The sequence below is a fragment of the Phocoena sinus genome, chromosome 8 (genome assembly GCF_008692025.1).
Source record: "Phocoena sinus isolate mPhoSin1 chromosome 8, mPhoSin1.pri, whole genome shotgun sequence".
NCBI lineage: Eukaryota > Metazoa > Chordata > Mammalia > Artiodactyla > Phocoenidae > Phocoena > Phocoena sinus.
In genome coordinates, this window is record NC_045770.1 from 57751394 (window position 1) to 57776509 (window position 25116).

Sequence of the window (25116 nt, forward strand, 5' to 3'; positions counted from 1 at the left end):
CAAAAAATTTTCTTACCTATGCAGCCCTCCTCGTCCACAAAGGCTTTAGATTTTAGCACACGTTTTCGTTTTCTTTTGTTTTCTCCACTTGAGCCCTAAAAGATCATAGGAAGATCAGAGGATACGACATTAAATTGACCAATCAAGCTACAGAGAAAAATGACAAAAGTTTTTTACTCTATAACAATCACCCTCCAATATTCTATGATGATAAAAAGTTAAACAAGTTATCTACAAATTTCCCTTTAGGGTATCAGCCCAACCATAGACAAGTTACGCTCATTGATACTTCACTGTGAGAAGAAAAGTAGCATGTTGAGCAAAGAACTGTGTTCATTCAGTCAACAAACTTTTGTTGGGTAGTGCAGGCGTCAAGGTTAAAAAGACCAATAGGACAAGGGCCTTAGTGGAGGAGTGAGACAAAGAAAACAGACCATTGCAATCCACTGTGGTAAGGGCTTTAATGGAAAGCCACAACAGATACTATGGAAGCACTCAGGGAAGGCCTCTAAACCAGACCAGAGGTCTCCACGGCATCCACCCTTGCCGTGGATACCTGCTAGTTCAATCTTGACACTGCAACATTACAACTGTCTAATTTAGTATCAAAAGGTATTACTTATACCAACTTCCTTTTCTTTCCACTGGTCGTCCACCCCATTTTCTCTTCAGCTAATGAGGAAATCAGTGCAAATGAGTCTTAACACAATGAATTAAGGAAAACTAATATTCATAAAGGAAAAAACCCACCCATCTTCTCAGTCCTTCATTATCTACACTAACAGAAGCAGACAAGAGCCAGATGAAGATCATTGAAAACTGTATTTCCCCATTTGCAGCCCTTCTCTGGAAGAGCAACAAATCTGCATAAGTTGTTTGTTCTACTCTGTCTTTCACACACTCTGCTGCAAGACCTCACTTTGCACAATGCCAACAGGAGTTGGGTGGCACAGCTGCCCTAAAGCTGGAGGGAATGAAAAACAAAAGAGCTCCCAGGATTGACTTTGGCCACATTCCTGAGATGACACCTTATGGCTGAACTCCCTCTTCAGGTGAGAAGAGAGGGAATGCCCATTCTGCACTACCTATAGGAGAGCAGGACGAGATAGGAGCCGGTTACTGACATCTGTGAAGTGTACAGCAGCGAACTAACGTAGCAGAGTAGTTTTATCCTTGGGCGATAAAGGACACATCCCAGTAAAGTTGTACCTTGACAGAAGGAGGCTCTGGCTCAGTCTTCGGCACTGGTTCAGGAGATGGAGAAGCAGGAGGAGGTGGGGATGGTGACTCAGCTTCATGAGCCCCAGGAGAGTCTGGTATGACTGAAATAAGGAAACAAGCTTAGATAAGAGAACTACAGCAGTGTCTGGTACAATGCCTTCTCCACTGGCTCTCTAAACTTCCATGTCTAACAAAGGGTTATTTTGCAAGCAGTAATTCAGGACAACCAAGGACTCTGCAATTATATAACTATAAATATCTTTAAAATACATATTTTATTAATTTTCATACAAAGAGAATCAAAGAATCAAGAATTATTAGAGCTGGAATATACCTTAGAGATCATCTTAGCTAAGCTTCTACTTTTATAGATAAGTCAAAGTATGAAGCTGTTTTATAAATATCCACTGATCAAAAAAAATATATATCCACTGATCATCTACCATGTGTCATGTATTTCACTTACATTATTTTACTTTATCCTCACAACAAACCTAAGAAACTAATACTATTATTCATACATTAGAGTTGAGTAAACAGAGGTTCAGAGAGGTTAGTTAACTTGTCAGGGGCACAGAGCTTGCAACTGAGGCAGGAAGTTTTAGACCCCAGTCAGTCTGATTCCATAGCCTTACTATTCCAACTATCCCATGCTACCTTACCACTCAGGGCCAGACATTTTCTCTTAAGATCAAGTAAATGGAGATAATCCTCAGATTATACCAAATGTGAGTACCTTTCATCTGAAGAGCTACAAATCCATTACAAATATATTTAAAATACACTGACGCATCCACATTTCTTATGCTTATGTCACTAAAATTATATTGAGGCAGAATGCCTGACTAAGGCAGACAGACATGGATTCTAGCATATGAATGTGGGCAAGTTGTAAAAAAAATCTCTTTGAACTTCAGTTGTATAAAACAGAAATAATAGTTAACAGTGATTTTGTGACTGTGGTCTGAGGATTATTTGCCATCACTTGAGATGTATGTTAGACTGAAATTTTCCAGCTGATATTAAGAGCATAAACTGGGGGGTGGGGAAATCATCTTTGACACAATGATCACAATTACAGCTCTAACAACTAGGACTTGCTTGTTAATATGTGTTTGGGAACTACTTCTCACTTGCCGCACTGATGAGGCTTATGTTGCTACACTGAGATTAGCAGGAAAGAATATTTTAAGGAGAGAAATATTGCTATGGAAGTGGTACCACCTGAAACGACAGTACCACCAGAGGGATCCCATCATTTCTGAATAGTTCCAGAAATAGTATAAGGCCCATAAGAGAGGAAGTGAAAATCCTCAGCTGACCTATTGCTTAATTACCACAAAGAAATTGCTGGTCAAGGGACCGGGTAAGCTGCTTAGCCTCACCTGCTCCCTGAATCTCCTGGCTGTATTCAAATTCTTAGCACAAGTCTTGGATCTGAAATTCTCCCAACCGATTAGGTCAGTGTTAAAAATTATGACAGTGGAGGGTTCAAGGCCAAATGACCTAAAGAGGTGAAGCAGAACAACAGCCAGAAAGAAACAATAAAATATACACTTCAAGTATGAAATGGGCCCCAAAACTTTGTAAGCTCTAGGAAGTAAAAACATAAAAGGAAAGTGGTCCAGCTATTAACCAGCTCTGGGAGACTAGAACATGATGGGAGCTCAAGGAAGCAAAAGTCCAGTCAAACCACAGAACCAAGCACACGTTTTTCTGAAGGTATAGCTACTAAGAAAGCTGTGTCACAATGTGTTACAGTGGTGGGAGTGAAGTTTATGTGGTGAGGATGCCAAAAAAAAGGAATTTTGAGTACTCTCAGTAATAAGTTTAAGAGTTCTTACTCTATTTCCAGTTCTGTAACAAGTTGACTTAACCAAGAAAAACACAATCCCAGTGGCACCCTCTAAGACCCCTCTCACTGCACTGTAAGGACTGTTTATCTACACTTCACCTTCAGACTCTAAGCTCCACACAGGCAGAGGCACCATGATTTCCCTAGCACTGAATATACAGTAATAATTTCTTTTAAATAAAGGAAAAGAATCATTTTCTGTACTAAATTTGGGATGATGGGCTTCTAGGTCAAGGAAGATTCAGCATATACCTCCTTCTCCCTTCCACACACCCCCAAAGAGAAACATTATAACGATAATAAAGGAAAGAAATGTTGTAACCCTCTCATAATGGGGAAGAGAACACCAGAGGAGCCAAGAGCTCTTAATGAATAAGAAATTTCAACAAATCCCTGGAAGATGGAAGGCAGATGGGAAAAAGTTGACAAGGGAAGCATCAGTCAATTAGGTGAGTCTGACAGGAGACGTTACTATATATTATAAAACTTGTATTTTATCTGATTTTTGAAATTGTGTACATGTATTACTTTGTTTAAAAAAATTTTTTTAAACAAAATATTTTAAGAAAGGAAGGACAGGGAAAGCAACTAGAATTTTCTGGGCTTTACAAACATTAATCATTCATTTTCATAATAACCCTACAAAATCACTGTTACTATTTCTGTTTTATATTGATACAACTGAGGTTCAAAGAGACTTTTTTAAAACTTGCCCACATTCATATGCTAGAATCCATGTCTGTCTACCTTAGTCTTTATTACCAAGCCAAGCATTCTCCCTCAATATATTTTTAGTGACATAACCATAAGGAATGAAACATCACTCACGCCAGGAAAGCAACCTTTGTTGGGGCAGCATAAGAGCTGTGGTAAAACTAATTGCAGGGATCCAGTAATGTAACCACTGTTTATCAGAGAGTTTTCTGGAAGAGATGGGTAACTAGGATTCCTGAAAATCATTCATAGCTTCCTTTAACCTTTAAAAAAGGGGCGGTGGGTCATTTGCTTAACATTCTCTATAAGCAATTTGCAAGGACTGAAAATGGTAGCAAGGACTGAAACATACCATTTAAAACTTTTTCCTAGCAATATAGATAGTACTCTTAATGTTGTTTCTCTCTGGGTCTGGCCTTTTCTTGCTTTACAAAGGGAGTATGTACAATAGAACTGCTAAAGGTGCTTATGACTCTGCCAGGGAGAAAGAGAAAGGAACAGTCCCTTGGGTAGAGTTAAGGATATGAAGTTGACGGGAATTTTCTGAGAGAAGGTACTTTCAAGCGTGTTTATTACCATTAAACGCTTACTGAATTTCAATAGGAAAAGTGGGGTGAATAATAAGAAAACTGACTCTATGTTAAGCACTGTCTCGGCACTTTTGACGCAGCATCTTATTTAATGTTCATACAAGGCCGGCACAGTTTGTGATAACATCCCTATATGAGAGACGAGAAAACAGGAATTGATTAAGTTAAGTAATCTGCCTAAAGTCACATGGTCAGTGGTAAAGGTTAAGATTTAAACCCAGGTCTGTCTAACTGCAAAGTCTCTGCCATTTCCTCCACTCCTGCTGCTCATGTACTAACTTCCAGCTGAAGACAGCATATTGAACTAATAGTGTAACAGAAATAAAACAATAATAGGTTAGAGACTGTATGAATGTTTAAAATGAAATCCCACTGGCTTTGAGACAAAGAAGAAATTTAGGAATAAAATGGCAAAGGTTTATAAATTTAGTCAGATGCCAAAAATTATCTTTGCCAGAAAAAAAAATTTGAAAGCCTCTGCTTTATATCATCTGCTATTATAGGTTGTCCACCTCTTTCACATTTCTTCTCCCTTCCAAACTAAATAACCCCACTCATATTTCTAATCACTTAAGGGTATTATTTTTGTGAGCTAAGGATCAGAACTACAGAGAATATTTCAGAAGTATGTAAAGAGTGTTCAATCAACCACAGTAATTCCTTGACTTAGAGCTGACTCCTTCACTAATACTAGAGTATCTAGTTTACTTTTTTAATGTACATTAGGATGATGGCTTCAAAGACTTTTTTTAGAATCTTCTTCAAGTTCTTTTCCTGGTTGGAATTTAGGGAAAACTGTTCCAATTAGCACACATTCCTAAGTTACTTGCTAAGTTATTTTCCTGTGTGTCTGCATAGATTTGCCTCTATTTCCTTCAACTCTTAACCAGTCAGAATGTTCCTTGATGGTTGTTTCATCACACACTTGGGAATCTTCCTTTCTGTAGTCTTGGTTAAAGCATTTTGATAAATGACATGGAATGAGTATATAGCAACTGCTCCATTGGGATGCTCACAATACCCTATCCCTATCCATTCCACAGTCAATGGAAACCCTAAATCCATGGAAGAGTCAAAGATGTACCTCTGCCACAGACATATTCAACTTTCTTGTACAATTTCTTATGTATATGCATTACTGTCACCTGTATATATAATTTGTTTTTTCACTCACTTGAGCTAATAGCCCCCCACTTTTGGGGAGCCTCTGTTACCATTTTCAGTGCTTCTTAAAGTAGTTTCTGGTAACAGTAGAGTCTAACAAGTTTAGCTTTGTCCTTCAACAGCATAGCAGGTTCCTTTTTTTGCATTCATTATTCTTTAATCTCTTTTTAGTGTCAGTTTGTTTGCTTTTGTCTACCTTTATATGATGCTGAATCCCTTTGGATGATAGTTCCCCTGGCCATTACCAAAAATGTTTTATACTCATTAGGCCATGAATTCATGGAGAATCAATCACAGCAGCTCAAGCTTTTCACCACTGGTTCTCAAACCAGGCTTTTCAGGATCGAAGTCATCTGGCATATCAGTCCAACCCAGGTATTGTTCTCTTTGGTCTCCTCCTTTTTCTGTACACATTCATTTACACATTTTGGGAAGGATACTTGATACTGGCTCTTAGAATAACTGATATTCTTTTAAAAGGCACATTAATTTTTCAGGCAAGACTCTTGCCCTTATTCTGTTCGCTTATTGTACAACAGTGTCTACAACTTAAAACTGGAAGGGTTCACAGTGTCATTCCCTCTCAACAATGACCATACAGATTCTTCATCTTAGCATGGTTTTACTTATGTGGTACAAAACACCACCAATACCCCGATGCCTACAATATCACCCATTTTATAAGATTCACATGAAGGTACCCAAAGGAAGAGCTCCATTTTATTTTTTAAAAAAGAAAACGTCCTTATATAATAATCCTTATTCTCTTTCCCTTTGTGTTTGCTACTTTGACAAATTACCATAAGATTATGGTTCTTGTCAAAAGGTTAAAGTAGGTTTTAAACAGAAATAGGTACACTGTGTCTCTCAGTGCTAGGATTACTATTGTCACTGTAACCCATAATAAGTAACTTTTTAGCTCCTTGAGCCTAAAATCATCATAATAAGAACTGACCCTTCTGTGGACTGAATGTTTGTGTTCCCTCAAAATTTATATATTGAAGCCCTAATCCCCAATATGATAGAAGTAGGAGGAGGACCTTTGGGAGATAATTAAGTCTCGAGGATAGGGCCCTCATGAATGAGATTAGAGACACAAGAAAGATGATTTCTCTCTTTGCCACAGAGGATACAGCAAGAAAGTGTCTGTCTACAAATGAGGAAGAGAGTTCTCTCACCAGGAACTGAATCAGCAGGCACCTTGATTTTGGACTTCTTAGCCTTCAGAACTGAGAGGAATAAATTCCTGTTGTTTAAGCCTCTCAGTCTATAGTATTTTTTGTTATAGCATCCCAAATTGACTGAGACAATCCCACTAGCCAAAAATTAAAATTAAAATTTGAAAAATTAGCAATGCCCACCTTCATCTTCACTGCTATCAGACTCAGGAAGTTTGATTCTTCTCCTCTTTTTCTTCATGTTTTCAGTTTCTTTTGTCTCATCATCAGCTACCTCCACTTGCTTCCTGTTGCCGTTTGGGAATAATTTAAGCATGTTACACAAAATAAAAATATAAGTATTCATGTGCTACTATCAGCCTTGCTTCATAACTCATGATCTTAATTCCAGAGGGTAGAAAGTAAGAGTCGTAATAGACCCATAAGGATACTCTGCTAACTGACCACAGCTAGGTCACTTCATGGGGTAAACAGAATAAAAACTTTCTCTAGCTCTCTAAAGACCACTGTAAGCTACTTACCAGGTTATTGAAAAATTTTCCAAATTCCTTCTTACTTCCCCTACTGGCCTTTCAATCATTCAACAAGCATTAAATAAGCAGCTACTACCTACATAAAGGCTTTTTGCTAAACGCTCAGATGCAAAGATCAAGAAAATACCGTTGTTCTCAAGAAGTTCTGGCAGGAAAAATGGGTATAAATACCACTAACTATAAAATACAATGTGATAAATTTTACTGGACAAATAACCTAGATCCATCTTGACATTATTTAGCTCCTCTGTCTGGATACTCCACCACACTATTCATTCAATCAACAATAATTTATCAAGGGCCTAGTGCGTGTTATAGACACAAATAAGTACAAGACATAGTTTTTACCTTCAATCTTATTTCTTATGTAACTAAATATCAACTTATTTTTCTACCTTAAGCTAGAAAAATAACAAATTAAACACAAAATAAGTAGAAGGAAATAATAAAGAGCAGAAATCAATGAAATAGAAAATGTTAAAAGGTAAAAGTTATTTTTCAAGAAAAGATTAATAAAATTAGTAAGACTTTTACAAGACTGATAATGAGAAAAGTATACATTACCAATGTTAGGAATGAATGAAGAAATCTATAGTGATACCTACAGATTCCATAGACACTCAAAGAATAAGGCTATATATATTATAAAATTTTTTATGCCAATAAACTCAAGAACTCAGATGAAATTCCTTTAAAAACACATTCAAAATTGACCCCAAAATAATAAGAATATTTGAATAGCTCTATTTAAAGAAATCAAATTCATAATAAGAATTTTCCCACAAAGTAAACTCCAAGCCTGGGTCCACTGGTGAATTTTATCAAACTTTTAAGAAAGAAACAATACATACCTTACACAAACTCTTTTGGAAAACAGAGGAGGAGGAAACTCCTCTCAACTGATTGTATGAAATGGGCATAACTTTGATACTGAAATGTGACAAAGACATTACCAGCCAAGAAATTAACTGATTATAGCCCCCATAAATATAGATGCAAAGAATTCTTAACATAACATTAACAAATCAAATCTAGCAATATATAAAAAGGATAACACATCATGACCAAGTGGGGTTTATCTCAAGAATGCAAGGCTGGTTTAACATTTGAAAACCAGTCAGTGTAATCCACCACATTAACAGAAACACCATACGATCGCCTCAATAAATGCAGAAAAAGTATCTGTCAAAATTCAACACCTATTCATAAAACATCTCAGCAAACTAGGAATAGAAAAGACTTCCTGAATCTGGTAAAGGGCATCTACTAAAAACATACAGTTAATGTCCTACTTGGTGGTGAAATCCTGAATGCATTCCTGGCAATAACCATCAACAGCGAGTGTCATACCCATGGTTAGAAACATTTTAATCCATCCCTATCACATGTTCCTAGGAGGTGAGGCCCACTGGACAGAGAGCTCTGACCCTCTGAAACGTCAGCATTTTGTTGATGTTTTCTAATAGCGTAGCCCCAATCTTGCCACAAAAGTCAAGTATGTCTGGGCCTATCAGTGCTGACAGTGTCCTTTAGAATTTCTTTCAACAGACTAGCTCCTACCAACTATGAGGTAGTGTCTCAAATTCCTGGATTCATTTTTAACAGCTTGTGTGCTTTTTATTTTCTTTTCTAATTACATTTTACCACTTGAAAAATAAACTCATTGATATAAAAAGAAAATAAAGAACTTTTTCTCTTAAATTTCACTGGAAACAGTAACCCCTCATTTGGCAATCTGAGGTGAAAAACAGACACAGAGACATACAATCAGGCACGCTTATGCCATGTCCACAAATATAAAATGAAGTAAAGGAGAAGACAATCAATTTAAATGCAATGGGGCCCAAAAAACTGGCTTTGGGCTCTAAATCATCTGAACTGGCTGATTCAAGTTCTGCTTCACTAGACAAGCTATGGAGCTTCTCTCTTCATTTTGGTTATGCAGCTGTAGCCCTAAGGCTATCCCTAGTAGGATTTAGTGCTCAGCTGAAAACTGCCTGCTTGTCAATAAGCCCAAAAAGACCTTCTCACCCCCAGCAGAGACACTCTTCCCCCACAAGTAACAAAATTTTCCTACCTTTTATTTTCCTTCTGCTGCATCTTAACAGGCTCTGCTTTTTTGCTAGATTTCTTCAGGCCCACAGGGGCTGCCAGCTTTGGTTCAGTGACAGACAGTGGAGGTTGCTCCACTATTTTTTCTTCTTTCACTGCTTGTTCTGAATCCAAATTGACTTTAATTTTATCTGTAAATAAAGTATAGCAGACGACATATAACCCCATCGTGCAATATTAATCTATCATTCCTTTGACAGTTTACTAAGTGCCAGGTAATATATTAGGCACAGGGGCTAAAGGGATAAAAAACAGTCCCTGTCCTAACAGAGCTCATGGTCTAGTCAGAGAACATTTCTCCTTTCCAACTACCACTCTAGCTATAACTGTTTTCATTTCTGCCTCCTGCTAATCCCTCATTATATCACAGCCCCCAAGCCAAATGATAGTAAACGTAGCACTTAGAAAAAAATGAATACAACTTTATGAAGTACCAACATTCTCATTTGTTAGATGAGGAAATTAAGAGTCAGAGGGATTAAAAGATGCTTCCCAAGAGTATGCAGCTTATGAATTCTGAAAACAGAAAAGCATCTCCTTTGTATACGCAAAAAATATGAAACACCTTTTTAAGCAAAGAATGATAACAGATGATGACTTTTTAATTTTGTCACCAATAATTTTTTGAAATATATAAAGCATTAAGGTTTTTGTTACTGAAACAGAATTCATATCATAAAATTTACCCTTTTCAAGTGTACAATTCAGTGGTTTTTAATTGCAACACCACCATCCAACTTTAGAACATTTCATCACCCCTAAAAGAAGCCCTGTACCCATTAGTCATCACTCTCCAACTCATCCCTTAACAACCACTAATATACTTTCTGTCTCTATAGATTTGCCTATTCTGAACATTTTGTGTAAATGGAATCATATAACATGTGGCCTTCTGTGTTTGGCTTCATTTATTTTGCATAACATTTCAAGGTTCATCCATGTTGTAGCATGTATCAGTATTTCATTCCTTTTCATGGCTGAAAAATATTCCATCATATGGATACATCACATATCATTTAACCATTCATCACGTGATAGACCTTCTTGGTTATTATGAATAATGCTGCTATGAACATTTGTACAAGTTTTTGTGTGGACACACAGTTTTAATTCACTTGAGTAGATACCTAGGAGTGGAAGTGCTGGGTAAATACGTTTAATTTTTTGAAGCACTGCCACACTGTTTTCAAAGTGAGCACATCATTTTACATTCCCTACAGCAATGTATGAGGGTTCAATTTCTCCACATTCTTGCTAACACTTGTTATTGTCTGGCATCTAGTTTTAAATGGTTCAAATACCAACAATCAACTCTTCATCCAGCTCTCAAGCTTCATTTTCATTGCACTGATCTTGTCATGTGTCAAATACAATAAAAACATTCATAATTTTACTCTAAACATTAAGCCTTGAAAAAAAATCTGTTAAATAAATCAGCTTTGTAAGCCATTCTTTTAATTAAGTGAATATTTCATTCCTTTATTTTATCCAGGTTTCCCCCCTCCCTCTATTACATTCTATCATAATATCCTGTTACTCTCTGCCTAGCTATTACAATCATTAAGTATTTTATTTTTTCTGTATTTATTTGTCTTTCTATTCCAGTAGAATATAAGGGCCATGAGGACATTTTCTGCATTGTATCACTAGTGCATAATAGTGCCAAGCATGTAGTAGGTGCTCAATAAATATTTGCTAAATAAACACATGAATAAATAAATGTATACTTCTGTTTGACTTTTACAATTTGCAGTCATGTTTTATGTATTTTAGAAATAATAGTAATTTTAAAATTCACTGGCTTTTAAGGTTACAAACATATTAAAAACAACAACAACAAATAAACATGTGGGCCCCATCAAAGTTGCCAAGAAACCACATAATCTGATTGGGTATAGTGGACTAGCACCAGCCGTGCAGGCCAGTGACATTAGCATGACATATTTTCACAGAAGTAGGGAGCCCTCCTCATGCACTGTGCCTGCAGTAATACAATCATGCCTCCCAATAACCTGAAAGTAGCAAATTTTCAATATTTTTTCAGAACATAAAAATGTTCTCTGATAGCATTTTTTTTGTGTGTGCAAGCCAAAATTTTTTTTTAATTTTTATTTATTTATTTATGGCTGTGTGGGTCTTTGTTTCTGTGCGAGGGCTTTCTCTAGTTGTGGCAAGTGGGGGCCACTTTTCATTGCAGTGCGCAGGCATCTCTTGTTGCGGAGCACAGGCTCCAGACGCGCAGGCTCAGTAATTGTGGCTCACGGGCCCAGTTGCTCCGTGGCATGTGCGATCTTCCCAGACCAGGGCTCGAACCCGTGTCCCCTGCATTGGCAGGCAGATTCTCAACCACTGCACCACCAGGGAAGCCCTCTGATAGCTTTTACGGCTAATAAAAAAAACTATTATCCCAATCTGTCTCCTAACTACCATTTTGACCATCACAGAAAAGCAGATTTCTGACTAATTTTACTTGCATAGGCATGTAACAAAACTGCTTCCCACAAAATCTTTGTAAAGTGCTATGCTCCAAGAAGTGTGCCATAATTATCCTGCAACTCCTGCATTGTTCCTGGTGTTCTAGCCACATACCCCCGGGGGATGTGTACTTGATATGAGAAGTACAAAAATATGTAGTTATCGGTTCTTTCTATATGAAAAAATCCTCATATATATATATATATATATATATTTTTTTTTTTTACATCTTTATTGGAGTATAATTGCTTTACAATGGTTAAATATATTTTTTTAAATAAAGGAGATTTGCTTTCTCATAAAGTAAATATTTATAAATGGCCATTATAAATAAACTTCTCTTTTATTTTAACACCCATTTTCAAGAACACTATAAAACAAATATTTAATTCTCTTTTCAAGGCAGGAAGTAAAAATAGAAATAAGTAAACTACCCTCCAGGATATCTCGACTGAACCCAGCTCACCCATAAAATCTATTGTTCCAGTTGGTTATATTCATCAACATATAGATCTGTATACTACAAGTTTATGTTAGAATGCGGGAATGCCACATGGTAGTGTGTTAGATAGGTTAAAAACTGGACAAGGTGGCTTTCACCTCAGATATAATGTTATTACATTAACATTCATATATTAGTCAAAGGAAGGTAAGAACATGCTTACTCATAGCAGCTTTTCCAAAAAAATTGCTTATCGCATTCCCTTTCCCTGTTGGCTTGTTGCCTACCGAAGATGCCTAAAAGCATAGAAAAACAAAACACACATGATTTTTTTTTCTAATGTTTAGGCTGTTCTTCAAGTAGCAGTCAAAAAATCTCTTCAATAGAAAAGCACACTCTCATGATCATACAGTCTCTATATTATTATGCTAAAACGTGTAGGCACTAGATATAAGAACAAATCCAGACCAGATTGTATTTGGTGTTAATCGCCAAAGCTTAGTTTTCCCCGGTTTTTATAAAATTATTATTTATGAATATGTCTAAATTTCTTTAGAGTACATTTAAAAACTACTTAGTTTGACAGAATTAAAACACATCAGAGGCAACATGGTACAAAATGGGGAAAAACCTCCAAAACATTACATTTGTAATCATCCTAATTGGAATGCTAAATGCTGATTCCACCACCTAATAGCAATATGACATCCAAATTACTTAGCAAGATGATAATGATAATGTCTCCCTCACAGAAGCGATAAGAGGATTGAAGCAAAGACCAAACTACTGGCACTCAGTAGGAGTCCTATAATTGTCACTGCTTTCCCTCTCCCTCTCCTCTCCTTTCCCAAAGTGGAAGCTTTAAAATGACAATAATGATAATAATAATAATGGCAATAATTATGCTTTTCTAGATTATTTTTAATAGTATGAGACTTTTCTTAAGTCAACGCACTTAAGTTAGTTGAGATGACTGAACAATAAAAAACTAGGGAAAGGGATGAAAGAAAAAAACAAGAAAAATTCATTAAATAGAATGAGAATGTTAAATACACTGGCAAAGCCCAAAATACAGATGTTCCCAAATAACATACTGCTAATATACAATTCTTTGCATTATTTCAACTGGGTCTCACAATAATCTTATGATGTGTACAGGGCAGGCATTACATTTTACAGGAGAATCTGAGGCTTGGTGAGAAGCATTATCGAAAGAAAAAGGACTACTTCAGGTGAGAGTATCAAGAACTAAAGGATTTACACTAAAGCAGAAAAAACAGAACTAAATATCAGAACCTTAAATAATTAAACTACTACCACTGGAATTATTAAATGCTTTTCTAGTTACCCATTCTGAGCTGTAAAAGCATATTTTTAAAGAAGACTTACATTCGTTACTTCTTTAGCCTCTGTTTTGGTTTCCTTGTTGGCATCTTGGGTTTTAGAAGCAGCTTTAGAAGCAAACATGCCCATGATTCCTTTGGGCTGCTGGGAACTCTGTTTGGGGATAGGTGGGCCATGACCATTGGTGGTCAACTCATTACTAGCTTGTGGCTCAGGTGATACTGGAAGATCTGACTGCTCAAACTTTTCAAAAGATGAGGATTCAGCAGGAGCTCTAGGGACGGCAGCTGCACACTGGATGGCACTAAACCTGAGGACAGAAATGTTACATTAAATTAATTGATGTCAACATCAAACCTTATTTTTAAACTCTTGTTTCTTCCCCACAATACTTTCTAACCCTAATACTGTAAAATAAGAAAATTTTAGAACTAGAATGGATTTTATTTTATTTTTTTTATTTTTTAACATCTTTATTGGGTAGAATGGATTTTAGAAATTAGTTTGTGCAACAAGTACTGGAGAGGAGTGAGTGAAGTCCTAGATTATACATCTTGTTAGTAATAAAACTAAGATTGGAAGGTGTCTTCTACCAAGCCATATGGGTATTTTTGCTTTTTTGAAAAAAGCATCCTAATTCAAAATAGTAAGAATACACCAAACAATAATAAAACATTAGTAATTTCACCATCTTTGGTAAACCAAATGGTTATCTCTTGTTTTTAAAGACCTTCAACATATAGGGCTAGCAATACCATAAATACTGACTGAATCAAAATTAAGAGCTTTAAATATTAACAAATTTCCTGGCAACTCTCCTGGCCAGAATGGATCATGCTTTAAAACATGGAACAAGCTGGGAACAGAGCCACTGGCTTCTATAACCTGTGGTCCTTTAAAGTCACTTATTTAATAATTTATAATAATCCCAACTAAGAGCACCAGACAAGTATGCCCATAGCCAAGTGAAGAAATTTGGAACAATGTGCATGACGTATTAAAGGGAACATTCATCTCTTCTTCTCTAATAATTGTAAATGCGCCTGTTTCACAAAAATCCATAATGTAATGTTCTACATTGTGAATGGGTAACTGATCCAGCCTTGTCAAACAGTTGTACTTAAAGCAAAGTTTTCCAACGTTTCCTAACAAAGAACATTTTATTTCCCTCAGTCTTTTGCTTATTGAGGGTAGGTAAGAGCTCCTTGAAGGTAAGTATATTATTCACCTTTTATATTTCAGGCACCCAGTATAAGACCTGGCACAGGAAAATACAGGTTGAAAGAAAGATTATTTAAGTCACTGAAAGTGAGGCTTCTGGCTTCTCTCCTTTCTTTAGTGTATCATCTCAACTTGGGGTGGGAGAAGATGGAGGTTAAGAAACTATGTGGTGATAGCAATTATCTTACAGATCAACCAGGCACAACTCTGAGATTAACTGGCCTAAAATAAAAAATCCCTGATAATATCACTTAATTTCTGAAGTAACTTTAGGCTGAACAGCCCTGAGCTAGAGTCCACAGCTCCAAAAACCTTCCACTGATTTATTACAGTCCACATAGAAAACTCCACATTAACACAAATATTTTGTGCATCAGAGTTAAGAACAGACGGAAATCATTTCCTTTCACTCACCACTCTTCCTCTCTGGCCCTGCAGTGCTTCCATGTACAGGGAAAGAGAGCAATGTTTTATTTCATTGTCAACATCTAAAGTTGGCCCCGAGACAACTCTTTCTCCATTCGGTCTACATTCCACACCTTAGGGTCAGGACCAGGAATTGGCAATGAGGAAGAGACCAGGTTAGGCTGGGAACATGTCCGAAGAGAGAAGAATCTGCTCAATCTAAAATTTCAACTTTCTTCCTATCACAACACTTCTTAAAACACATGAAACAATGTGTCAGATCTCAGTTGGCCCATGATTCTCAGGACCAAATACAAACTTCTTTACTGGAGATAAATTCCTCACATTTCTACCGAGGATACTTTAAGTATTTAAGTAAAGTTTCATTAAAGTGCTTCCTACTATCACATTTGTACTTGCCATGTTTATCTTAGCGGTCCCTATGCAAATTTCATTGTGGACTTTTGAGTCACTTTTATTCTTGTTTGCTTACTTACTAGATACAACAGAATTGATTTTTAGAGTTTGACATACCACTAGATTTTAATACAGATTATTTTTGAAATCTAATAATACAACTTACATAAACATATCTGGGTGTTAATGTTTTCTTATAATCCTTCCCTAAAAGACACCAGACATAAATTACTCTTTAGCTGTATATTCATTATTTATCTAATAAATATTTGTGTGTCTATTATACTCAAGGTTTTGAGCTGAAGGAAAAAAAAGAACCAATGTCTACCATTAATTCACTCAACAATTATTTACTTTATGCTTACCATTTGCCAGGCACCATTTTGGGTATACAGTGGTTAACAAAATAGACATGATCCCTATGCTCATGGAACTTACAGAAATTATTTTTGGCAATCCTATACCTATTTCTCCTCAAGGACCCAACTTTATCAGTTATCCCATCCCCCCCGAGTATCTTTAACCATTTCTTCTTTTTATAGCTCTTTCCTAATAATACAAGTTCAAGGCATTCTCAACCTTAAAAACGTATAGGGCTTCCCTGGTGGCGCAGTGGTTGGGAGTCCGCCTGCCGATGCAGGGGACACAGGTTCGTGTCCTGGTCCGGGAGATCCCACACGCCGCGGAGCGGCTGGGCCCGTGAGCCATGGCCGCTGAGCCTGTGCGTCCGGAGCCTGTGCTCCACAACGGGAGAGGCCACAACAGTTAGAGGCCCGCGTACCGCAAAAAAATAAATAAATAAATAAATATGTATATATATCCTCCCTGAGCCTCAATTCCTCTGTAGCAGGTTACCTCTCTTTTTCCTCCATCTTACCGTCAAATTTCCTGGAAAGTTGTCCCTATCTGCTGTCTCACTTCCTTATATCCTGACCTACCCAGTTGACCAGAAGCTGGTTGCTCCACTGGAACTGCTCTTACTAAGGCCATCACTTTTCAGTTCCTGTTTTACTCAGCTTCTCAGCAAGGTTTGATATTGTCAACCAGTCCCTCCTTCTTGAAACTCTCTTCTTAGTTTTTAGAACTCCAGACACTCTCATGATTTTCCTCTTATCTCTGGCTGCTCCCTCTTAGGTCCCTCTTTTCTGCCCACCCCTTAAAAAACAGCTGTCACTTAAATAGTGCTTACTGTGTGCCAAGCACTGTTCTAAGTGCTTTACATATATTAATTCATTTAATCCTCTACAACCCTGAGGCTGATACTAATTTTATTAGTTTCATTTCACTGATGAGGAAACTCAAGCAGAGAGATTAAATAATTTGCCCAAGGGGTTACACAGCTAGTAACTGTGGCTAGAGTTTAATAACTTTCTGCTCTTCTTTCAGTCTATGCATTCTCTCTGCATGACTGTATCTACTGCTGTAGCCCAATTAATTATCTATTTTCTCTGATTCCAAAATCTCTCTCTTTACCCTCAGATTTCTCTCCTTAGTTCTAGACTCCCCTATCTATTGCAAAGGACACCTCCACTTCGACTCCCCAAGTTGGGTACTAAAACTCAACATGTCCAAAGCCAATTCATCATTTTTCCCTTCTCCCAAAGCCTGCTCCTCCTCATATGTTCCTCTTCTTAGTGATGGTACCATTATCCATCCAGCAATTCAAGCCAGAAACATGGCCATCATCCTTAACACCATGAACCCTGCCCCCATCCCCACCATACACACTCTCCTGGTCCCTAACCACTACCACACCATCCAGGTTTTGATGGTATGGCCCTTTAACCTCTGTACCTCTCCATTTCCAACACCACTACTATGCAGTCAGGTAACTATCATCTCCACCACGAATCACTGCAACAGTTCTCCTTCCTGATGGCCTTGCCTTCAGATTATTCCCTTCAGATCCATTTTCACCATGATAGAGTGATATTTTTATGATGCAATTCTGATCATTTCAATCATCTGCTTCAAAATCTTCAGGGGCTCCCCTGTGCCCTTGGAATAAAGTCTCAACTCTTTATCCTAGTAGTCAAGCATAGAGTCTGATTCCTTGCATCATTATTTTCTGCCTCTCACTCTAATTTCCAGCCATAGAAAACTACTGCGGTTCTGCACAAGCACCACGTGTTCTCTCAGCCTTGTCCTTACTCTCCCACTTCCCTCTGACTGGCTCCTTCTACTAGGCCTTCAGGCCTCAACTCCAATGCCGTACCCTTCAAGAAGCCACCTCTGTCTCGACTCCTCACTCCACCCCAACCAAAAAGGGGGGATGAGTGTCCCCCAATATCCTCCCACACTCTTATTCATATTGTAGCACTGTCACACTATACTGTAATTGCCTCCCATAGGATCATCAAGCAGGTAATGGACCATATTCACTCTATAGTATGTGGCATGTCACAAGTACTCATCAGATCTTCGTTGAATTAATTCAAATTATTCTGCTTAGTACCTATCAAAGTAGTAGGTGTTCACTATATTTCTGGGGATCTGGCCTGAACCTTCCATACAAAGTAGGCGTTTGACCAAAGCTCAAAAGAGTTTAAGTAACTTGTCCAAAGCTCCTGGGCCATGAGCAACAAAGCCAAAAATCAAGCCCATGACCATCAATTTCCAAAACCCATGTGCATTATAGTCCACCTCCTCCCTGTGCTGTGAAAGATACAAAAGATGAACAAGATCTAATCCTGGCTGTGGAAGATCAACTGATTTTGGATGGAAGGTAGAGGAATATTAAGTTAGGAATAGTTTTTTGAAGGATAACATTTGAACTGGCTCTTGACAGATGCGTAGGATTTAGACAAGCAGAGACTGGGGTAAAGGAGTAATGAGGGGGCCCAACAAACAACATTTCTGGTAGTAGTGACAGGATAAATACATGAGAAATAGATTTATGGGGAGTCTACTGAGGTTTTCAGTATGGGTTGTAGCTGCTATTTTTCACCTTATGATGCACTAATAAAACCAGGCATGTGTCTTACTGCAAGATAAATGAGGTTTTACTAGACTTGGCGTTCACTCTTAAGAGGCAGCCACTGTGTAAACATCTTACAAAATCAATTCGTAAAGAAGCCCACAAGAAACATTAAGGAGCTCACTTGCTGCAGTTCTGCAAGTTGCTTTTAAGGATGTCATAGTCGGTATTGAACAGAGGCCCACTGTCCTTTAGCATGGCTTTCTGGATGCTGTACACATGTACACTGGCAGTCACAGCTAGCTTGGACTTCACTGCTACAAGTCAACAGGAAAAGCAGTCTGTTAATACACAAACTTCATAGCATGTGGGGAGTTTAACAAGAAACCCTTCTGCATTAAAACCATTTGTAATCTGTGGTGGTCCAAAAAGCTCTAAAAGGCCAAACAGTATTATATACAGTATGATATCAACTCTTCTGTCTGTGACAAGGACATTATGAAAGGTAGGTGGTGGTGAGTCAGTTCTAAGTACAGTACTGTGAAGGTATCACTCATCCAGTGGACACTCAGTAAATATTAATGAATAATTGATGATACTATGATGTGTTTTTTTTCCCCCCCAGTCAGGGAAGAATCTTATACTCTAGCATATAAACATAGCAACTGAGGAATAAGTAATTTCTGAGAAGTCTCGCTTATATAATTCAACTTTAGTTTACAAAAAGAAACTCTATATAACAAAAATACTACTAACCAGATGAGTCTGCAGAGGAAATACAGAAAAGAACATCATAAGAACAAATTTTAGGTTCCATGAAGGAAGGGACCATGCCTAACTTGTTCCAAGTCTCTAGTGCCTAGCACAGAGCTTGACACAGAGTAGATACTCACCATGTATCTACTGAATGAATAAATCTACCACTGTGGGAATTCAGAAAGAAAATATTGGACATTTCCACCATTTTGAATACCTCAAAGTTAATTTATAAGAAAACAACTCCACTGGTAGGCATCTTTATATACAAAGTACAACACTGCAGGTTTTGTCTTGAGACATAATCCAAGATCATGTGGCTGACTATTACCAAATTCCTTTGAATTGGGTATTAAAAAATAGAACAGTAGCATTAATAGTCTTGAAATGGGTAGACAAATTTAATTTAGAAGTTATACTAAGTTCTTCTGACTTCAGAAAAGCATTCTTTAATTTTCTTCCTAAAAAAACTGTTATGGAATACAACACAATATTTAGAGACCATTGTCTTTTGACAGTTGATGAGGTGTTCCATATGGTATTCATAATAGTTTTTTACACGTCTGTCACAGTTTTGAAATCGCATGATAAAAGCGCTTTATTAATGTCAGCAGCCATTGGCCGTAAAAATGGGAAATTAGTGTAGTATCATATTTTAACATGTTTCAGAAATTACTAATAAAAAGAATACATGGCTCTCCAGTAAAACAGCTAAATGTATATGAGATGTTAATGACACTGATGCCATAAGAGAAAAAACTTGGGCTTCCCTGGTGGCGCAGTGGTTGTGAATCTGCCTGCCAATGCAGGGGACACGGGTTCGAGCCCTGGTCTAGGAAGATCCCACATGCCGCGGAGCAACTAGGCCTGTGAGCCACAACTACTGAGCCTGCGCGTCTGGAGCTTGTGCTCCACAACAAGAGAAGCTGCGACAGTGAGAGGCCCGCACACCGCGATGAAGAGTGGCCCCCGCTCGCCACAACTAGAGAAAGCCCACACACACAGAAACTTAGACCTAACACTGCCAAAAATAAATAAATAAATTTATTTTTTTAAAAAAAGGAAAAACTTGCTAGATCGCTATAATACTTACCTTCCAATTTATCTTCTCTCACTACTGCAACCTTGTGGCACTGTAACAAAATAACACTTCACTGGTATTTAAGTAGTACAACTTGCAATTTTAACGTTTCCTTGCCAAAAATTCATTTGCACTTGGATGTGAAATCAGCAACATTAGGTACCCCTGAAAATGTATGTTACAGTTTAATAAAGTCAGACTCATTTTTAACTTGCTTACTTTGAAACTTCTCAATCAGGTTAAGGGAAAGTGAGAGTGTAGATATCAGTACCAAAAAAACCCCCAAAGCTCAAAAAAACACAGCAGCTCAAACTAGTGTGAGGAAAAGAGGACTTTTTACTAAGTAATGTAATGAGAATTACTGTATAATCATATGGAACCAGATAAAAATTGGAACTCTCACACCATACAAAAAAAATAAATTCTAAATGGATCAGAGATCTAAATGTAAAGAATGAAACACACATATATATAGTATGCACAGGAAGAAAATATGGGTGAATTCTTCTATAAACTAATATAACCTGAGAATGAGGAAGTTTCTTGACTATAATTCAAAATCCAGAAGTAACTGAAATAATCCATAAAAACTAAAAAATCATTTTTGGATGATAAAAAAAAAACTTTAAGCAACGTAAAAAGACAAATGGTAAAGTGGGAAAAATATCTGCAACTTACATCACGAAGGGTTAATATATAGTTTCTAAAATAGAGAAAATAAAGGCTAACTATCCTTTTGAAAATCGGCAAGAGGTATGAAGAAACAGTTCACAGAAGAGAAATGCAGATGACCCTGAAACAGGACCACATGTGCTGTGTAGAAACAGATGCTCTCCTACATTGCTGGTAGCAATGAAAAATGGAGAGGTATTTGGCAATACCCAACAAAGTTTATATATCTCCTACTTCTAGGAACGTAACCTTAAAACACACTGGCAAAAACATACAAGACACATATACACTGAGCTATTCACTGCAGCACTATATGTAATAGCCAAAGATTGTAAATAACTCAAATAACTATCAATAAGGGACTGCTGAATAAACTAAGGTATATCTATCAATGTAGGAGCATGTGGCTGTAATAAGGAAAGAGAAACATTTCTATAACTGCAACAGAGTGATGCTCGGGATAACCTAGAAACCTTAAACTGTTTTCACTCATCATATGGTTAGTAAAATTGTTGGGTTTGCTTTTCTAAATCTCATATATTTGGCTAAAGCAAATAAATATTTATTTTAATGTTAGGAACAACCAAAATTCACAACATAAGAAAAAAGAACCATATAAAATCAAGTAAGTTTTTAAAAAATATAATTGTAAATTTGAACTGGGAATTTGACGTGTCTTCATAATGCATTTTCTCTTAAAAAAAGCATTCTTAAAAATGTCATGTTCTGCAAAATTGTACAATAAAAATTACAGAGCTTATGAGAAAAAGAGATTAGAAACTAATCACTCAAACCTATGTAATAGGAGCCCTAAAAACAATAATTGGTACCCTCAGGAGAAAATATCGCAGCCCAGACAGTTCACTGTGACTAAACGCTGCCTTAGGGGATATTAGAAATGCATAAAAACAATGCAGTGGAAATGCCAGTGCTAAAACAACGTAGACCAGAGTAGAGCTATGGTTCAGGGGGATCCTATTAAGGGGGACACAGGAGTTGAGTTCAGCATCCATAATCCCAGAGGCTGGCTGGGGACAAGCCTCTAGAGCTTTTTATCAGTTAAAGAAAAAGGGAAAACATAGCTAGTTGATGAGAGAAAGTTCTTCTTTTTTTTTTTTTTTATGCGTTACGCGGGCCTCTCACTGTTGTGGCCTCTCCCGTTGCGGAGGACAGGCTCCGGACGCGCAGGCTCAGCGGCCATGGCTCACGGGCCCAGCCGCTCCGCGGCATGTGGGATCCTCCCAGACCGGGGCACGAACCCGTGTCCCCTGCATCGGCAGGCGGACTCTCAACCACTGCGCCACCAGGGAAGCCCAGAAAGTTCTTCTTTATAGAAACATTCCAGCCAATAAATCCAGAAGGAATGACAGAATTAGAACATCACTATTTTGTAACTCCTAGTGAATTAATGATCTAGGCAATGATAAAAATCAATCTCAGCTAAAATCATTAGATGAAAAGCTAATGGGGGACCTAATAAAGAATGGATCAAGTAATAACCTCTAAAAGAATCAACCAAACATTTCGTTGAAATTTTCAAAAATTCTCTGGAAGACTTTCCAGGATGAGATTAGAAGGAGGCTTTTACTTTCTATGTATTATCAAGCATTTTTTACAATAATGATCATTGGAAAAATAGAAATTATTCGTATGTTTAAAAACCCATACAAAGCCTATGTATCTTTTTTTCTTTCTAGAAACACTTAAATTGGGCTTCTCTGGTGGCACAGTGGTTGAGTCTGCCTGCCGATGCAGGGGACACGGGTTCGTGCCCCAGTCCAGGAAGATCCCACATGCCGCAGAGCGGCTAGGCCCGTGAGCCACGGCCGTTGAGCCTGCACGTCTGGAGCCTGTGCTCCGCAACGGGAGAGGCCACAACAGTGAGAGGCCCGTGTACCGCCAAAAAAAAAAAAAAAAACTTAAAAAAGAAATGAGAAAGAATAAGAACAAAACCTGACATTATGCTTAATAATCTGCCTTTTCTTAGCCTGGCTCTCTTAAAAGAAAAAAGCATGGATAAGCATCCACACTTGGTCAGTAATTAATTCTACCGGGTTCCACAGGGCAGGGCTCTAAAATTCTCACAACCACTTCAACCACAGGAACCCTACTCTTAATATATTTTATATTTTAGGATTCCAAGATTTCATTTGATAAAGTGTTCTGCTGCTTTAAAAAACGGTGGGCAAAAAAAAAAAAGCTGGGCAGAATTTAAATGCCCTCTTAAACTTAGAAACAGAAGGCTTTATACAAGCAAACCACAGCACAGAAGTTTTTAATTGATCATGGGTTACACATCTTTTTGAAAAATGGTCTCAAAAAAATGCACTGAGGAACACAATTTGAATGTACTTTCAAGGGTTCACCCAAGAATCCCTTGAACCCTAAAGACCATGCAAGAATCTGAAATTAAGAACCTCTATCATATGGGTTAGAATAAAAATCTACAACTTTATCTTAAAACATAAATTCTTAACCTTGGACCCTTGTTCAAAAGATCTGTGAACACTGAAAATTTCATGAATATGTCAACATATGCATTTTTCTTTCAGATTCTCAAGGAATCAGTGACCAAAAAAAGAGTAGAAACCACTGCTTTAAAGGTACACAGTGATTCCCAGGTAAAGAATTGACTATGACTAAATGGAAGGCTTTGACTAAACTCAAGAAAGAGACAGAGGGAGCTGATTAACCCTGGAAACAAAAGAAGGCATCCAGATGCAAACTTTGGCAGAATCCATTCAAGGGCCATACAGGGAGAGGATTCTGGTCAGGTTTATTTCTGAGAGCAAATGAATCAGGTGTGCTTAATCTGGTTTCAGATATATAATGACATCTGATTCCATCTACACTTGCAAATATCGTAATTAACATCTGGCTGGCCAAACAGCTTACCAACAAGAACAGAATATGCTAGTCAGAGAATATAAGGATCTGATACCCCTAGCAGTTTTGTTTCTCCTTGTAAATTACTAAATCGCCATTCCAGTTTTGAATCTCACATGCTTGGGACTCTATTGATACAAGACAAATCCAGTCAGTATTTTGATAAATCTGGCTTCTGAATTTATGAACCTTAGGGAAAGTCAAAAGGGAAGAGGAAAACATTATCAGTGGATCTCTGAGAAGGAGTCTTGATCCTTGGGCTAAATTCTCTAGGGTTGGTGGCTATGGGAGCAAAAGAACCTTCAGGTAAGAGGTTTGGGAAGTAAGAACAGAGGAGGTGTGCCTCAGTTTGGGGAGGAAGCAAAAGAGGAGGAATTATCAAAGTTCCAAGGATCAGTCTAGTATGGGAGAAGGAATGGAGTTATCTCAGCAGAGCTTCTGGGACGAAAGCTCAGATTAAAATCAAGTTCACTTAAAAAAAAAAAAAATTGTACTTGCTGAACACCTGAGTTTGTGGCTTGACATTTGAACGGGCTGAAAATGAACCACCATTGTCTCCAATATACCTTCAAATGGAAGAAAGAGGAGTAAGAGAAGCAGTTCCGAATGTCTTGTTACCTAGGAAAATTGCACAACAACGATAGTCTCTGTATCACAGCCGAGATATTACCCAAACTTCTCAAGAGTTTTAGGTTTAGTCTAAAAATCCAAAATAATCACCGTCTTCAAGTAGATTTTAAAAATTTCCATAATACTGAATCTTGTTTTTGCCCTGTGTTGTGTTATATAACACTATTTATAGCTCAAACACATTTAAACTCAAACTTACGGAATGTCCATTCTGAATGAGACTGCCAGACACTAAATAAGTGACATGCAGTTGGGCTCCTGAATTTTCCTTTCGCTTCCTTTCAACATAATCATACAGCATCCTGTTACAAACAAAAGGCACAAGTAAGTCATTAGTAAAAGTTTACCTCATCAACTCTTAATTCATGACTTAAAAGTTAGATATATTAAATCTGACAGTCCATCAAATATTCTACAGAATATTTTTGCTCTGTCCCTGGACAGAGAGTTAAAAAAAGATGAATGGAACATAGGGGTTGGGGTCAACTTGTATTGAGCTGGCA

General features: G+C 37.5%; 1 protein-coding gene across 2 annotated transcripts in view; it reads right to left on the minus strand.

The window, feature by feature from the left end:
- The window catches only part of POLD3 (DNA polymerase delta 3, accessory subunit), a 43219-nt gene that overhangs the window by 8256 nt on the left and 9847 nt on the right, over positions 1-25116 (minus strand). For both annotated transcript variants that reach the window (XR_004351123.1, XM_032640579.1), the window contains exons 3-11: positions 24813-24915; positions 20438-20477; positions 18773-18905; positions 13674-13938; positions 12508-12580; positions 9333-9498; positions 6906-7009; positions 1210-1322; positions 17-95 (exon numbers count right to left, since the gene is read on the minus strand). Coding sequence is in view for 1 of the 2 variants with exons in the window: in XM_032640579.1 (XP_032496470.1) it covers positions 17-95; positions 1210-1322; positions 6906-7009; positions 9333-9498; positions 12508-12580; positions 13674-13938; positions 18773-18905; positions 20438-20477; positions 24813-24915 (1076 nt within the window). In the remaining variant the exon portion in view is untranslated. The remainder of the gene's footprint in view (positions 1-16; positions 96-1209; positions 1323-6905; positions 7010-9332; positions 9499-12507; positions 12581-13673; positions 13939-18772; positions 18906-20437; positions 20478-24812; positions 24916-25116) is intronic.